At 41.2% G+C, this 17374-nt stretch overlaps 1 protein-coding gene across 47 annotated transcripts in view; it reads right to left on the bottom strand.

The window, feature by feature from the left end:
• SAP130 (Sin3A associated protein 130) overlaps positions 1–17374 on the bottom strand; it is a 96412-nt gene that overhangs the window by 38918 nt on the left and 40120 nt on the right. For 24 of the 47 annotated variants that reach the window (XM_084998534.1, XM_084998529.1, XM_084998535.1 and 21 more), the window contains 3 exons: positions 16052–16173; positions 9400–9702; positions 8372–8549 (listed from right to left, as the gene is read on the bottom strand). In XM_084998534.1, the coding sequence (XP_084854660.1) occupies positions 8372–8549; positions 9400–9702; positions 16052–16173 (603 nt within the window). Of the gene's footprint in view, positions 1–3675; positions 5865–8371; positions 8550–9374; positions 9703–16051; positions 16174–17374 lie in introns of those variants that run through there. The other 23 variants (XM_084998539.1, XM_084998538.1, XM_021076322.2 and 20 more) reach the window with 2 other exon arrangements.

Below are 17374 nucleotides of genomic sequence, written 5' to 3'. Positions count from 1 at the left end.
CACAGGAGCTCCATGGGACAGGGGGACTCTACTCTTGAAAAGCGCACATAGGCTTTCATGTGCACTGGGTCCCAGGGCAAAGCAGTGACTCCAAAGGCATCTGGGTCAGACCTGCCTGCACTTCTTGGAGGATCTCCTGGGAAAACAGGGGGTGACTGTGACTCACTGTGAGGGAAGGACATTGGAAACAAAGGTCTCAGAATAATTATCAGCATGAACTCCTCTGGATGTGGCCATTCTGAAAGAATCTGGCCCCACCCACCAGGGCTGAGAAGCCCCAGGCCAAACAAAAAACTGGGTGGGAACACAGCCCCCCGCATCAGCTGCCCTAAGGACCCCCCCAGACACACAGCTGCTTCTACTCTCACCAAGAGCAAAGACCAGAGGGATAAGAATCAGCTCCACCTATCAGTCGAGGCACCAGTCCCTCCTGTCAGGAAGCCTACAGCAAGACCCTGTACCAACTTTAGCCTCAAGGTGGGTCAGGGGGTGGGGTGGGGGTGGGCAGACATCAGAAGCAAAAGAGGCTACAACTCTATTGTCTGCAAAAAGGAGACCACACCAAAAATCTATACAAAATGAAAAGGCAGAGAATTAGGACTCAGATAAAGGAATAAGAAAAAAAACCCACAGAAAAACAGCTAAGTGATCTGGAGATTACTAACCTTCATGAAAAAGAATTTAGACTAATCACAGCAAAGATGATTCGAGACCTTGGAAATAAACCAAAGGCAAAAACTGATAAATTACAAGAAACATTTAGCAAAGAAATAGATTTAAAGGACTAAGCAAGCTGAGGTGCAAAATACAGTAACTGAAATAAAAAATTCACTAGAAGCAACTGACAGCAAAATACAGGAGAAAGAAAAACAAGGAAGCAAGTTGGAAGACAGAGTAGTGGAAATAGCTGACATGGAAGAGAAAAGAGAAAAAAGATTGAAAAGAAATGAAGGCAATCTAAGAGAACTCTGGGGCAATGCTAAATGCACAAACATCCATATTATAGGGGTGCCAGAAGGAGAAGAGAGAGAAAGGGCAGAGGAAATATTAGAAGAGATAATAGCTGAAAACTTCCCTAACATGGGAAATGAATCACTCACTCATATCCAAGAAGCACAATGAGTACCATATAAAATAAGCTCAAGGAGGAACACCCTGAGACACATATTAATCAAACTGACCAAAATTAAGGACAGAAAATATTGAAAGCAGCTAGGGAAAAGAAACAAATAACATACAAGAAAACCCTGATAAGGCTATAGGCAGATTTTTCAGCAGAAACTCTGCAGGCCAGAAGGGAGTGGCATGATATACTTCAAGTGATGAAAGGAAAAAACTACAACCAAGAATAATCCACCCAGCAAGGCTCTTATTCAGATTTGAAGGAGAAGTCAAAAGCTTCACAGAAAGTGAAAGCTAAGAGAATTCAGCACCATTAAGCTAGCTCTACAACAAATACTAAAGGAACTTCTCTAGGTGGAAAAGAAAAGGTCACACCTAGAAATAAAAATATTACAAATGACAAGGCTCACCAGTAAAGGCATAAATACAGTAAAGGTAGGAAGTCATCCATACACAAATATGCTACCAAAACCAGAAATCATGAGAAGAGGAGGATACAAATGCAGGATACTGGAGATGCACTTGTAATTAAGAGACCAACAACTTAAAACAATCTTGTGTGTGTGTGTGTGTGTGTATACACATGCTACTATAGCAAAACTCTGGGGTAACTGCAAACCAAAAATCTACAATAGACATACATATTAATAAGAAAAAGCAACTCAAATACAAAACTAAAAATAGTCATCAAAGCAAAAGAGAAGAGAACAAGAGAAGGGAAGAAAAAAGACCAACGAATCCAAATCCAAAACAATTAATAAAATGGTAATGAGAACGTACATATCAATAACTACCTTAAATGTAAATGGACAAAATGCCCCAACCAAAGACATAGACTGGCTGAATGGATACAAAAGCAAGACCTGTATATATGCTGTCTTCAAGAGACAACTTCAGTTCTAGGGACACATACAAATTGAAAGTGAGAGGATGGAAGAAAATATTTCATGCAAATGGAAATCAAAAGAAAGCTGGAGGAGCAATACTCATATCAGACAAAACAGACCTTAAAATAATCACTTTACTGTATATGGCAACTGCTATTACAACCTTAAAATGAGAAATTGACAATAACACAACAGTGGGGGGACTTTAACACCCCACTTACAGCAATGAACAGATCATCCAGAAGAAAATTAATAAGGAAACACAGGCCTTAAGTGATGCATTAGACCAGATGGACTTAAAAGATATTTATTGAACATTCCATCCAAAAGCAGCAGAATACACATTCTTCTTAAGTGCACATAGAACATTCCCTAGGATAGATCACATGCTGGGCCACAAATCAAGCCTTAGTGAATTTAAGAAAACTGAAATCATATCAAGCATCTTTTCCAACCACAATGCTATACAACTGGAAATCAAGCACAAGAAAAATACTGTAAAAAACACAAACATGTGGAGACTGAACATGTTACAACCAATGGATCACTGAAGAAATCAAAGAGGAAATTAAAAAATACTTAGAACCAAATGACAACAAAGACGTAACAATCCAAAACCTATTGGATGCAGCAAAAGCAGTTCTAACAGCAAAGTTTATAGCAATATAAGCCTACCTCAGGAAACAAGAAAACCTAACTTTACACCTAAAGCAACTAGAGAGAGAACAGAGAAAACCCAACGTGAGCAGAAGGAAAACATTAAAGGGTTAGTACTTTAAAAAAAAATTTCTCTCTCAATAAACACATACTGAAATGCATACAAATGAAGTGATGTGTTCCCTGGGATTTGCGTCAAAATAATTTGGTGGAAGGGGGCAGATGGGCATCAGATAAAACATGAGTTAATAAATTAATAATTGAACTTGGACAATGGATATAAATTCATATGCTCAAATTTGTATTATGTTTAAATTTCCCACAATAAAATTAAATAAGCAAGACCAATTCTACCCCAGCCCCCTAAAATAATCCCCCCCCAAAACCCGTAATGAGATACGTCACTATGAACCCACAGAATGACCAAATTTAAAAAGAGTGCTGATTAACAAATGTTGACAAAGGCAGCGACCCCACTGCTGGCAACTGTAAATGGTTATAAAATCCCGGACAGATTGCTGGCATTTTCTGCTGGAGCTGAACATGAGCACAGCCAAGAGCCTAGCAAACCCCCTCCAAGGTACATAACAGCAATGTGTTTACCGATGCATCAAAACAACATGATGGACCGAAAATGGAAAAAAACCAAGTACCTAAGGATGAACTATGGTATTCTTATACAAGGGCATTTTATATAATAATATAATAGTTACAATCGCATGCAGTAATGTGGATGAATCTCCCCAAACCACGTGAAAGACAGACTTAACACAAAAAATGTATAACACAGGATTCTATGGGAGCTCAAAAAGAGGCAAAACAATTTGGTAAGGTAAAAAGCAAACTGGCTAGTCACCTTTGGGAGAAGGTGCTGGTAATGTTGTTTCTTGACCTATACAGTGGTTGTATGTTGTGTTTGTCTTGTGCTAACTCTTTACACTGTACAAACATTGTCTGTGCAGTGAAAATGTTGAAAAAAAGGGGCTGGAAGAAGAGGAACCAGCAAATAGAGACAACTCCTTTATTTTCTTTTTAAATAGGCCCGACAAAAAAAACGTGGGGTAGATAGTGGAACAAAGTGGCTCAATAGGATTTTTTTTTTTTAAGACGGAAGAAATGGCAGCGAGTTTATAATTTTTATGTGAATGATCCACTAGCAAGAAACTGATAAAGAAGAAGAGAGGGAGGAGAGCTGGAGCACTGCTCTCAAGCAGGTGAGAAGGGCTGCAACCAGGAGCTTTAGTGAGACGTCCTGAGTGCTCACTTGTACTGAGAGATGGAGGCGGAGTAGGGGATGGGCTGACAGGTAAGAGATGACAAAAAGTTTGTGAAGTTCTCTTTTGGTTGTTTCTGTTCATGAACTACAAGTGAGTGTGGGGGAGGAGGTGTGGACACCTGGGGGGGAGCAGAGGTCACAGTATCTAGAAGGCTGGTCTGCGAAAGCATACTCTACTGGTCTGCTGTGAGGTCTCAGTGTCAGTCGACGTGGTGCTCCCTGCCTCAGTCTTCTGCAAAGATGCAAGAAGCATGACACAAATGAGTTGGACTTAACCCTGGTTTGACAGTGTGAGGAGCCGAGGCTGTATGCAAGGAAATGACTGCAACAGACCATAGAGTCTGACCCAGGAAAGGCAGTGAGGACAAGTCAAAGCGTGAGATTGACCAGCAGTCTGAAGGCTCCCAGGTGGGTCTTGCTGGAGTGGGAAGAGGGGCAGGCTATGGAATATGGAGCACAGATGAAGTTGCTAGCGCTAATGAGTGTGCACTGCTGAGGGAGGGCAGAGGCGGGAGGGCATTCCAGCAACTGGGAGGCCAGAGCTGAGAAAACATTTGTTAACATTCAAATTAAAGGAGTTCCCGTCGTGGCGCAGTGGTTAACGAATCTGACTAGGAACCATGAGGTTGCGGGTTCAGTCTCTGCCCTTGCTCAGTGGGTTAACGATCCAGTGTTGCCGTGAGCTGTGGTGTAGGTCACAGACGCGGCTCGGATCCTGCATTGCTGTGGCTCTGGCGTAGGCTGGCGGCTACAGCTCCGATTCGACCCCTAGCCTGGGAACCTCCATATGCCGCAGGAGCGGCCCAAAGAAATAGCAAAAAGACAAAAAAAAAAACCAAAAAAAAAAAAAAAACCAAAAAAAACATTCAAATTAAAGACAGTGTGACAGCCAGACCCTAGGTACTTTCTAAGGACAAACGCAGCCCCCAAATGAAACCTGAATCTGATCAAGCCCCAAGAGCCTCCCTGTCCTGGAAGGTAACCACCAGCCATATGGTACCATGAAGCACCTGAAAGCTGGTAAGTGCAAGTGATGAGCAATATTTAACAATATTGCATTTAAATTAACTTGAATTTAAACACTGGTATTTGGAGTTCCCATCATGGCTCAGCGGAAACGAATCTGACTAGCATCCATGAGGATGCAGGTTTGATCCCTGGCCTCATTCAGTGGGTTAAGGATCCAGCGCTGCTGTAAGTGGTGGTGAAGGTCGTAGATGCAGCTTGGATCTGGCATTGCTGTGGCTGTGGTGTAGGCCGGCAGCTACAGCCCCGATTTGACCCCTAGCTGAACATCCTATGCCGCAGGTGTGGCCCTAAAAAGCAAATAAATAAACAAATAAATATATAAAAACTGGTATTTGATTCAGTAACTGGAAAACTTTTCAGCATGTCTGGATTAACCTGGTTATGCGAAACTGCTTTTTCAATTGCAGATTTTATGAACTATAAACACAGATGAGAAAGAACATCTGCTTTTGAGAAGGAATGGCCTGAAAGTGGCAATGATCTACCCAGCCCCAGGCCCAGTGACAGGAAGGGATGGGGGTGGGGTGGGGGGAGAGACAGCCACCACCCTGGGGAAAAAGAGAAAGAGCCCAGTTAGAATTAAAGCAAAAAGCCATACTTGGAGAAGAGGTCAGGTTTCAGAGGACTCAGATGACAACAGGCAATCACAGAAGGCACAGCAGCAGAAGGGCCTCTGGAGGTGACCAAGTGTGGGAAGAGGACAGATCTTTTTGTGTAAAGTGCTGTGAAATTCTAAAGTATTTTCTCTTGGTGATGTTTGTGTCCACTTCGTCTACTGTGCTGAGCATTTCATGGTTTGTGAAATCAGGAAACTCCTACCCTTGAGTTTTGGTAACTTTCTATGAATTACTTTTTTAAATTTTTTTTGTTTTTGTTTTTTTTAGGGCCACACCCTTGGCATATGGAAGTTCCCAGGCTAGGAGTCAAATTGCAGCTGTAGCCACTGGCTCACACCATAGCCAGAGCATCGCCAGATCTGAGCTTCGTCTGTGACCTACACCATAGCTCACGGCCATGCCAGATCCTTAACCCACTGAACGAGGCCAGGGATCAAACCCACAACCTCATGGTTCCTACTCAGATTTGTTTCTGCTCTGCCATGACGGGAACTCCCCTCTATGAATTATTTTTAAGTGACCGCCCCCCCACCCCAGCTTTTCTCTGAACTGTCTTGCTGAAAGCCCGGTATCTGGAAATAGGATCTCATGAACTAGTTCTTTAATTTTTTTTTTTTCTTTTTCTTTTTTGGTCTTTTCTCTCCTATTTTCTGCTTATTTTTTTGATCTACTTTTGAGAGATTTCAATTTTACCTTTCAGTTACTCCACTGAGTTTTTGATTTCTGCTATCACACTTCAGGATGTACTCTTGATCTCCAAATGTTCCTTTTATGAAGGACTGCCTTCCTATTTCAAGGATGCAGTTTTGCTTTTGTCCTCTGAAGATGGAATTGACAGTATCTGTCTTGTTCATGTGTTCTTGTTTTTGGTTTTATTCTTCTCGGCTAGCCTCTGCATCTTCCAGATTGTACAGATCTATCTTGCACTGGCCAAAGCCCCCTCGGATATGTGATATGCTTGGCTGCCTGCTCATGATGAGGAGCAAAGACTGAAGCTGGCTGGAAGCTCTGAATTGTGTCTACTGTAAGGGTGATTTGCTCCCCATCCTTAAGCCCCCAGTGGTCCTATCTTTAGACCTAAAACTAAAATTTACCTAGTACGCTGAGAATTAAAGTATTTTATTTCTTTCTAAAAGCTGATCAGGAGTACTGTATCCACGTATTCCACATCTTTTTTTTTTTTTTTTTTTGCCTGCACCTGCAGCGTGCAAAAGTTTCCAGACCAGGAATTGAACCCGAGCCGAAGAAGTAACAAGGCCGAATCCTTAACTGCTAGGTACCAGGGAACTTCAAGGGTTCTATATCTGAGCTTCCACAGGTTTTGGGGTCCATGGATTTTTGGTATCTGCTGGAGGGTGGGTACCAAGGGACGAGTGTGATTGGAACAGTGCTTGCCTTGTTCACACTGCATAACTTCTGGTACAGAGCAACTTCTGTGCTCTGGTAAATTGTACTCCTTTCTCAGTTTGGATCTGCTCCTGACATTTTACCCTTTGTCTTTACAATATTGTAAATTATCTCCAAGAGTTCCTTAATAGGAAGTTTTTGCCAGCATCACTTCCAGGGATATCTTCATTCTTTTCATCAAAACCATGTGCCTAACTTATCCTTGGACCCTTGAAGGAGATTAGAGTTCTCCTCCCACTTTCTGTCAACAGATTTAAGTTCAACTGCCAGGGCTGTTTCAGCCATAAGGGAGAAGTGGACTGGGATACGCTTGGCCACCTAACATCTGGTATAATCCTGGTCATGCATTGTGCTGGCTGACCCCAGTGGACCATGTGCAGAGTTCACTGGGCTGGGGCGGAGGGGCAGTGCACCCCACAGTGTGGGTAGGGAAGAAGAGGCAGAGTTCTCACCACTTCTCAGACAGACTTCAGCCCAGCCTCCTCTTACCTCCAGTTCTTCCTGTTCTTGGTCCTTTTGAAAATTTACAATTTAAATCAGGATGGTTCTTAGCTTTTTTTTTCTGCAGATTTAATGTTCAACTTGCTCAGAGCTAAGGGAGTGGGTGATCAAGTGCCTGTTTCCCAGCTTCAAAGTCTAGTTGCTGTTGTGGTCTTCTATTCCCATCCTTGTGTGTTTATACCCCTTTTTTTAAAAAGCTAAAACAGTTAAATACAGTTTAGACTTAAACTTACTAAAAGTTCTGTAGTATTTTGAGAAGAAGTTCTGTAGGGTTTTGAGAGGACGGGTGTGTTCAATCTGCCATCTTAACTACAAGCTCTGCCTTGGGTTTTCATTGATAAGGTCATGGTGTCATGGACTGACTTAGAGTTGAAAGAAACTCTATAGTCTGTTTCATAGGAAAGCACATACCTTCCCGCCTATGGCCTGGCAACTCAGAAGCTTATGGGACAACACAGAACACTATCAGCCATTATATATGACCCTTACCACACTGGGGAAATTGTGTGCCCTGAGCAATAATTCATTTAGGACAACTAGGAAAACTACACAACTAGACACATTCCACACTGTGTCTACCTAGACAAGCCTGAAGCGTTCCTTAACAAGCTACTTTAGGGCTTCTGATATTAAAGTCTCAGAACCAGAGAGAATTCCTAAAGTAATCTACAAGAGATGCTTACCAACTGACACCAAGTGAATCCTGGATTCTTACCATCCTATAGTCTGAGCTTGGCAAGGGCCTAGGAATAATGCTGCATTCCAGCCATTTTGGCGGAAATTTATTTTGCCACCAACACTGGACTGGTGCCTGTCGTTTCTACCCATTATATCCAGAACCAGAGGTACCATTTGGTACTCCTGGGTCTACTCACCCATCAGTGGCAGGTTTCTTCCGGAGTATACTTGGCCGTGGGGATGAGCCCTGGGCTGGAGCGTTGGTGCTTGCACTCTGGCTATGAGTCTGTACCACAGTTGTTGCTGCTGGAGCAGCGCTGAATGGATTGCTAATGGGGTTGGCTACAATTGTGGCTCCATCTGCCAACACCACTGCTAGAGGACATGGAAGGGGAGGAACAATGAAGAGAAGGAAATGGGAGGAATGTTACTAACACGTCACATAAGAAAAAAGACAATGATTCGACCACCATGAGTTCCCATCGTGGTGCAGCAGAAACGAATCTGACTAGGAACTAAGAGGTTGCAGGTTCAATCCCTGGCCTAGTTCAGTGAGTTAAGGATCTGGTGTTGCCGTGAGTTGCAGTGTAGGTTGCAGACGCAGCTCGGACCTGGTGTTGCTGTGACTGTGGCAAAGGCCGATGACTGTAGCTCCGATTATATGCCTAGCCTGGGAACCTCCATATGCCAAAGGTGTGGCCCTAAAAAAAGGTACCCATGTTATGGCTGTCCGATTTCAAGAAGATGAGGGATAAAGCACAATGTTCACCTGCTGAAAGCAGATGGCAAAGTGGAAGAGGTGACAAAGTCTAATGACACAGGATCCACGGCCATTTTTCCTTCCTCTACAATTGTTAACTACTTTAAGACACATAAAGTACACATACACTTTAAGACATTCTTCTACAGCTTTTTCTTTTTGTACAATACCACTGCCTCTCAGTCCCTAATAATGGTATTAACATTCCAACTTCACAGCGTTACACACAACTTCAAAGAAGATCTTAAAACAGAATGAAAACACTACTCCATAAGGTGAATGTGTTCTCTCAACTAAAAGCTCTTTTAGAATGCTCCCGCCCACACAAAGAAGCATACTAGGCTGTTTATGTACATGGCTTCTCAGGAGGGTAACTGAGACTACAAAGCTAGCAAGTGGCAGAACCATGATTTAAATCCCTTTATCTTTTTCCTCCACACCATCCACGGAAAAAATTAAAATTACCTGAAGTCTTTCCTTCAGGCTGGGGCTGCTGGGTACCTATTGGCGCAGGCTGAAGTCCTTGTGTGCTGATTGGGGTTGCGGGGTGAATTCCCTGTGTGCCAATGGGGGCTGGCTGGATCCCTGGGGTCCCGATGGGGGCTGGTTGGATACCCTGTGTACTGATGGGGGCTGGCTGGATCCCTTGGATGTGTCGAGCATGAGAAGCATCCACTGTCATCAACTGCATGGGGTTCAGGTGGACTGTGGACGCCACCCCAACTCCAGTCTGAGCTGTGATGGCAGAGTTGGGAGCCTGAGCTGAAACTGAAAATGATGCAAAAAGTGACAAAAATGTTAGATCTGATTAGACACAGTCCATACAAGGAGAAAAACATTCAAATCAAAACAGAATTTTTCTACTGTTTAAGATCTAAACCCTTAGTTTTTTTTTTTTTTTTCCTAAAGAGGGGATTAAATAAAATTCTATATATCGAGGATTTTTTTTCTTCTTACTTTCTACCAATTTGATATGATCTCTCTGCAGATTACTAGAAATAGCATTAAAATGAGAAAAAAGCAATCATTTATTAAATGCCAAATGTGAGCAGGCAACTATGCAAATAATGTAAAACTTCTGAGCTACATCAATGCCTCTAGGTTAAGAATCTGCTTTATTAACAAAACCACTATCACAGGTATTTCTGAACTCCTACCTTATACGGTAGTTTTTTTTCTGTTTTTGCTTTTTAGGGCTGCACCCAAGGCATATGGAGGTTCCCAGATGAGGGGTCGAGTGGGAGCTGCAGATACCAGCCTACACCACAGCCACATGGGATCCAAGCTGCGTCTGTGACCTACACTACAGCTCATGGCAACACTAGATCCCCAGATCACTGAGTAAGGCCAGGGATCGAACCTGCATCCTCATGGATACTAGTCAGAATCGTTTCCACTGAGCCACGATGGGAACTCCCAGGAGTTATGAATTTTAAGTTCCATAATATCCACTGAAGACAGAGAACAATCAGCTTTCCTTTTTTTCTATCAGGCAAACATATCACCTACAGTGTATATTAAAAGCAAACACAACAACAGCAAAACTGAAAACAAAAACATTCCCAGGAAGCAACAAAAATGATTTCTCACCATTTGTGTAAAGAAAACAAAAGACTTTTCTTCTCAGTCATCAAAACAATCCAGAAAAAGATATATGTATTCCCAAGTTTATTGCAACACTATTTACAACAGCCATGATATGGAAATAATCTGTCCACCAATGGATGAATGGATTAAGAAGACAGGGTATGTGTATGTGTGTGTGCATGTGTATACACATATATATATCCACATACATACACACACAATGGTATGTTAATCATTAAAAAAAAAACCCTGAAATCTTGCCATTCGTGACAACATGGATGGGTCTAAAGAATATCACACATAGTGAAGTAAGTCGCACAAAGAATGACAAATTCTGTATGATCTCACTTATACATGGAATCTAAAAAGCAGAGAACAAAAACATACTGAGCTGTTAGATGCAGAGAACAAATTGGTGGGTGCCAGAGGCAGCGGTAGAGGGTGGGCAAAACAGGTGATGGGGGTCAAAAGGTACAAATTTCCAGTTGTACGATAAAGAAGTCATGGCGATACAATGTACAACATGGCGACAACAGTTAATACTGTATTTTTAATATTTTTTTTGTCTTTTTAGGGCACACCTGCAGCATACGGAGGTTCCCAGGCTAAGGGTCAAATAGGAGCTGCAGCCATTGGCCTATGCCACAGCCACAGCCACAGAGGGATCCGAGCAGTGTCTGTGACCTACACCATAGCTCACTGCAATGCTGGATCCTTAACCTGCTGAGCGAGGCCAGGGATTGAACCTGCGTCCTCATGGATGCTAGTCAAATTAGTCTCCATTGAGCCACGATGGGAATTTCTATATTTCATATTTAAAAGTTGCTGAGAGAGTAGTTCTCATCACAAGAAAAAAACAATCTATAACTATGGTGACAGATGCTAACTAGACTTGCAATACATATAAACATTCAATCACGTTGTACATGGGACACTAATATATGTCAATTATAACTCAATTTTTAATTTTTTAAATTTTCATTTTCTTTGTCTTTTTGCATTTTCTAGGGCTGCTCCTGCAGCATTTGGAGGTTCCCAGGCTAGGGGTTTAATCAGAGCTGTAGCTGCCGGCCTATGCCAGAGCCACAGCAATACAGCATCCAAGCTGCATCTGCAACCTACACCACAGCTCACAGCAACACCGGATCCTTAACCCACTGAGCGAGGCCAGGGGTCGAACCGCAACCTCAGGGTTCCCAGTTGGATTCGTTAACTACTGAGCCATGAAGAGAACTCTGATAACTCCATTTTTAAAAAAGATCTAACTTTTGAAAAAGTTTTATAAACCACAGAGATAAAAATTATCATGAATAAGAAAAGTATAGTGAATAGTACATGTAAATTTATAGTCACTGCTGTATTGCAATTCTTCCCTTGTAAAATACATACATAGACAATTTCCAGAGCATTACTGGAAATGTTTCTTCCTGAGAAGCGTATCTTTGTTATTTCAATAACAGTTTTTGGTTATGCGTCTGTTGCAGAACCTGCAGTCTAGTCACTACTCTAGGCCTTTTTAAGATTCATTCTTATTCCATGCTTTGCATTCTCACTCACACTACACTCCTACCAAAATCAAACCACTCTTTTTCAAGCACATATTCTATGCTAATACTTCATTTACAGACAGAAATGTGTTTTTATCTAGTCCTATCATGGCTCTGGACTGTCCATTCTGAGACTTGCTTTCCAAACGTCACTTCATTTAGGAAATAATTCCTGACCTCCAACCCTACAACCCTACTTGAGGAGTCAAATGGAAATAACCCTCAGCTCAGAATACACACAGCTTTGCTCAAGCCCCTCTCTTGGGATTTGGCACACACTACAGTATCTCTTCACATCTTATCTCCCTACTAGATGCTAGGCTTGTTGAAAGTGACATCTGTTTAAAAGTCAACTGTAAAAATAAAGCCTAACAGTTTGCTGGTGGCTCAGTGGGTTAAGGATCCTGCCTTGTCACTTTTGTGGCTCTGGTCACTGCTGTGGCGCAGGTTTGATTCCTGGCCCAGGAACTTCCCCATGCTGTGGGTGTGACCAAATAAATAAATAAAGCCTAGCATAGGACCTTGCATACAGTAGAGTTTCAATAAGTATTTGTGGAATCAATAAATGCATGAGTGAAAAAATGAAGTGGAAAACATCTCTGAAACAAGCGAAGTTTCAGGAACAAAGACAGGGATCAATTCCTTGCAAATGATAGAGACTATGTACCTACTTTCATAACTACATATTCACCTCTCCATTTAACTTATAATTAATAGACCAACAAGGTTCCTTTTTTTTTTTTTTTTTTTTGGTGTTTTAAGGCTGCACATTGAGGTTCCCAGGCTAGGGATCGAATTGAAACTGTAGCGGTTAGACTACTCCAGAGCCACAGCAACTTGGGATCTGAGCTACATCTGTGACCTACGCTACAGATCACAGCAGTGCCAGATCTTCAACTCACTGAACGAGGTCAGGGATGGAACCCGTGTCCTCATGGATGCTAGTTGGGTTCGTTAGCCACTGAGCCATGATGGGAACTCCAAGATTCCATTTTTATAAGCAACTAGAGACCACAAACAATTGGTTTAATGTATCGTAAACTATGTATTAGAGTAATTCCATATTTGTCAACACCAGAGCCTAATATATACAAATTTTCCTGTTCTCTTTTGTTTTTAATTTTTAAAATTTTTTGGCCGTGGCCACAGCACACAGACATTCACAGGCCAGGGATAGAACCCGAGCCATAGCAGTGACAATGACAGATTCTTAATCCACTGAGTCACTAGGGAACTCCTCCCATTTCTTCATGATTCAAAAACATCTCCCTTAAAATAAGCTAATGGGTCCATAATGCTGGAAAACAGTACAGTGTAAGCTAATTACTAAATCATTTTTTCATTTATGTCCATCCATGTATAGATTCACATGTCTGAGAAATAATATATTAGCTCTCATCTGCACCAGTGACAGTATATAGGTACTGGATGAAATAATGTATTGATTGTACTATTCACTTTACTGTGTTAGTAACCAGCAGGGCTACTGTGGTGGTGAAAAAAGACCCTTGAAAAAGGAATCATGAAGAGAAAGAGATGACTGGCAGGACCCCCAACATTTCGGACTGTGCTCTTATGATGGACTTTCACAATAAATGTTTATACAAAGTGACAGTGTCTGCAGCAGCTTGGCATGCCCTTTTCAGTTGACTAGCATTCAGAAACACATACTGGTAATGAATCACCTCCTCTGGTGCAGGCAAAATGACTGCACTGTTACAGAAATATCAGTTGGCTAAGGCAGTAGATGAAGGAAGCTGAAGGCAAGTGCTGTTACTGATACAGAAACTTAAGAATTTTCAGCAGTGCCAACACACACACACAAAGAGGCATGAAATTTACTTCCTAACTGTCGATATGTTTCTATGATAGTTTTTGTATTGTACTTCTGGCAATAATCAATCAAACATGATTTTACCTTATAGGATTGTTAGTAAAGAAATCTTTATGGGGAGTTGCCATCATGGTGCAGTGGAAACGAATCCAACTAGGAACCATGAGGTTGTGGGTTCAATTCCTGGCCTTGCTCAGTGGGTTAAAGATCCGGTGTTGCCGTGAGCTGTGGTGTAGGTTGCAGATGTGGCTCTAATCTGGCATTGCTGTGGCTGTGGTGTAGGTTGGCAGCTGTAGCTCCAATTCAACCCCTAGTCTGGGAATCTCCACATGCCACAGGGTGCGGCCCTAAAAAAAACAAAAGACCAAAAAAATAAAAAATAAAAATAAAGTTATTTAAACCTTAGTGTTTGAAAGGTTTCAACTAGCACTGTCCAATGAAAATATGTCATACATGTAACTTTGTATTTTTCAGTAGCCATATTAATAAAGTAAAAAGCAAGCCAAATTAACGTTAATGATACATCTTTTCACACCCGTGGCATATGGAGGTTCCCAGGATGGGGTCCAATCAGAGCTACAGCTGCTGGCCTATGCCACAGCCACGGCGATGCCAGATCCGAATTGTGTCTGTGACCTAAACCACAGCTCAAGGCAACGCCAGATCCTTAACCCACTGAACGAGGTCAGGGATGGAACCCGTGTCCTCATGGATGCTAGTCAGGTTCATTAACTGCTGAGCTACTATGGGAACTCCTAATAATATATCTTGTTTAACTCAATATACCCCCTAAATTATCATTTCAAAATGTAATCACTGTAAGAATTATTAGTAAGACAATTTACATTCTTTTTTTCATATTATGTCTTCAAAATTCAGGGTACATTTAACTCTTAAAATGCTTCTCAATTCACATGATAAATTTTTATTAGAAATATTTCATTTTGTATCTCAATCCCGTAAAATCTACAATTTTGAAAAAAGTAGTTTCCTATCACTAAGTTGTTCTGAACACATTTGAAATTTCTCTCATTTTAATGAAGTAAAAAAAAAATTCAGTTCTTTATTTGGGCCACATCCTCCCCCTTCAAATGCTCAATGGCCACATGTGGCCCTGGCTGCAGTCCTTGACTGTACTGCAGAAGGGCAACTGTCACAATTTCATGAAACAGCTTTTTTTCAGCCCCAAGTGAGCCAAGGGTCCCACAAGAAAACATCCTATAAACCGTGAATTTTAAGTACTGTTTATCCTGGATTGGCAAAAATAACTATTTTTTTAAAAAACAAGACTGGATGATGAATGTTGAGCATAATTGGACTAACATTAAAAATCCAACAGAAGTTTCTGCTGTGGCACAGTAGGATCAGCAGTGTATTGGGAGTGCTGGAACACAAGTTCAATCCTCAGCCTGGCACAGTAGGCTAAGAATCTGGCACTGCGGCAGCTGCAGCTTGGGTCACAACTGTGGCTCAGATCTGATCCCTGGGCTGGGAACTCTACATGCCATGGAGCAGCAAAAAAAGGTTTAAAAAAAAAAAAAAAAAAGCCACAACAAATATCCCACAAAATAATAGATACTCTATAAAGCTTTACTTATTTTTTTATATTTTTAATTTTTTTTTTAGGGCTGCTCCCACAGCATATGGAGGTTCCCAGGCTAGGGTCAAATTGGAGCTGCAGCTGCTGGCCTACAGCACAGCCACAGCAACATCAGATCTGGGCCACATCTTCGACCTACACCACAGCCCATGGCAACATCGGATCCTTAACCCACTGAATGAGGCCAGGGATCGAACCTGCGTCTTCATGGATACCAGTAAGATTTGTTTCTGCTGAGTCACAATGGGAACTCCACTTTACTCATTTTAACTGTACCACCACTTGAAAGGATTATATTAAAAACTGTTAACATAATTATCTTCAGGGTGGGAAAAGAATCATGCTAATACCACTAGTAAGTAACAACCTTTCAAAGATTGCAGAGATGGGGATTTGCAACCTTAAAGCTTCAGATTTCAGCTTTATTGGAATTTGAAAATAGAAACTGGAGTAATTAAATACATACTAGACATACTCACTGATCAATTTCTGTCTCATTGCTTGCAAAAATTAAAATGCTAAAAGTCATCTTCACAGTGGGGCTCATACCTGGATATTGTCGAATGGTGGACACAGAGCTGGTGATGGGGGTGTAGGTGTGAGCAGCCAGCGGGTATGCTGAAGGTGGGTACGTTGGCAGAAAGTACTGGAACTGAACAGGAACAGACGGTCTACAGATGGAACATAGATAATAGGAACCAAAATGGTCAATTCTCCTCTTTCCCTTCAAATGATCCTATCCCCTACAAACTCTTCTGCCATACCAACATTTCTTGAATTATGTCCTAATTACATCAAAGGGCACAGACCCAGAAAGAATATTTAAAAAAGAAATGGATACTAATGGATTAGCAATGAGATCCTGCTGTGTAGAACTGGGAACTATGTCTGGTCACTTATGATGGAGCATGACGACGTGAGAAAAAAGAATGTATACATGTATGTGTAACCATGCTGTACAGCAGAAAATTGACAAAACACTGTAAACCAGCTATAATGGAAAAAAATTTTAAATCATTATATAGAAAAAAATAAAATCAAAAATCAAAAAAAGAAATGGATACTATCAATAACTACATTAATAAAACACATACATAGAAAAGTAATTAACAAAACAGATCAAAAAAACTCAGTAATCAAAAATCTTTCCTGCTCAACTCCATTTGAGAGACTCTAGGTTCAGACTGTTTTGACTGGCAAATTTTATCAAACATACATAAAACATACAATCCCAACCTTACAGAAACTGATTCAGAGACCACAAAAAAAAAAAAGATCTAACACTTTTTGAGCAAAATATAGCCTTAATACCAAAGTTGGACAGAGAGTATGAGAAAAGATTATAAACAAATCTCACTTTCTACATTGAAGAAAAATTAATAAACTTGAATTTAGAACTATACAAAATAATTGCATCATGATCAAATAAGGTTTATCTTAGACAGGAATGATTCAATATCAGAAATTCTGGAGTTTCCATCTTGGTGCAGTGGTTAATGAATCCGACTAGGAACCATGAGGTTGCAGGTTCGGTCCTTGCCCTTGCTCAGTGGGTTAACGATCCGGTGTTGCTGTGAGCTGTGGTGTAGGTTGCAGACGTGGCTCAGATCCCAAGTTGCTGTGGCTCTGGTGTAGGCCAAGGGCTACAGCTCCGATTCAACCCCTAGCCTGGGAACCTCCGTATGCCGTGGGAGCGGCCCAAAGAAATAGCAAAAAGACAAAAAAAAAAAAAAAAAAAAAAAAAAAAAATTCTATTAATGTTTCAGATACTAAAAAATTAAAAGAGAACAATCATTTGAAACTTTACAAAAGATACACAAAAAAATTTAGCAGCATACAATACTTATTCATGATACATAATGCCTAAGAACA

This window comes from Sus scrofa, chromosome 15 (genome assembly GCF_054392235.1).
Source record: "Sus scrofa isolate SSC_HxYL_T2T_F1_AM1 chromosome 15, Sscrofa_HxYL_maternal_Yorkshire_Landrace_v2.0, whole genome shotgun sequence".
NCBI lineage: Eukaryota > Metazoa > Chordata > Mammalia > Artiodactyla > Suidae > Sus > Sus scrofa.
This window is presented reverse-complemented; position numbering and strand designations above follow the sequence as displayed.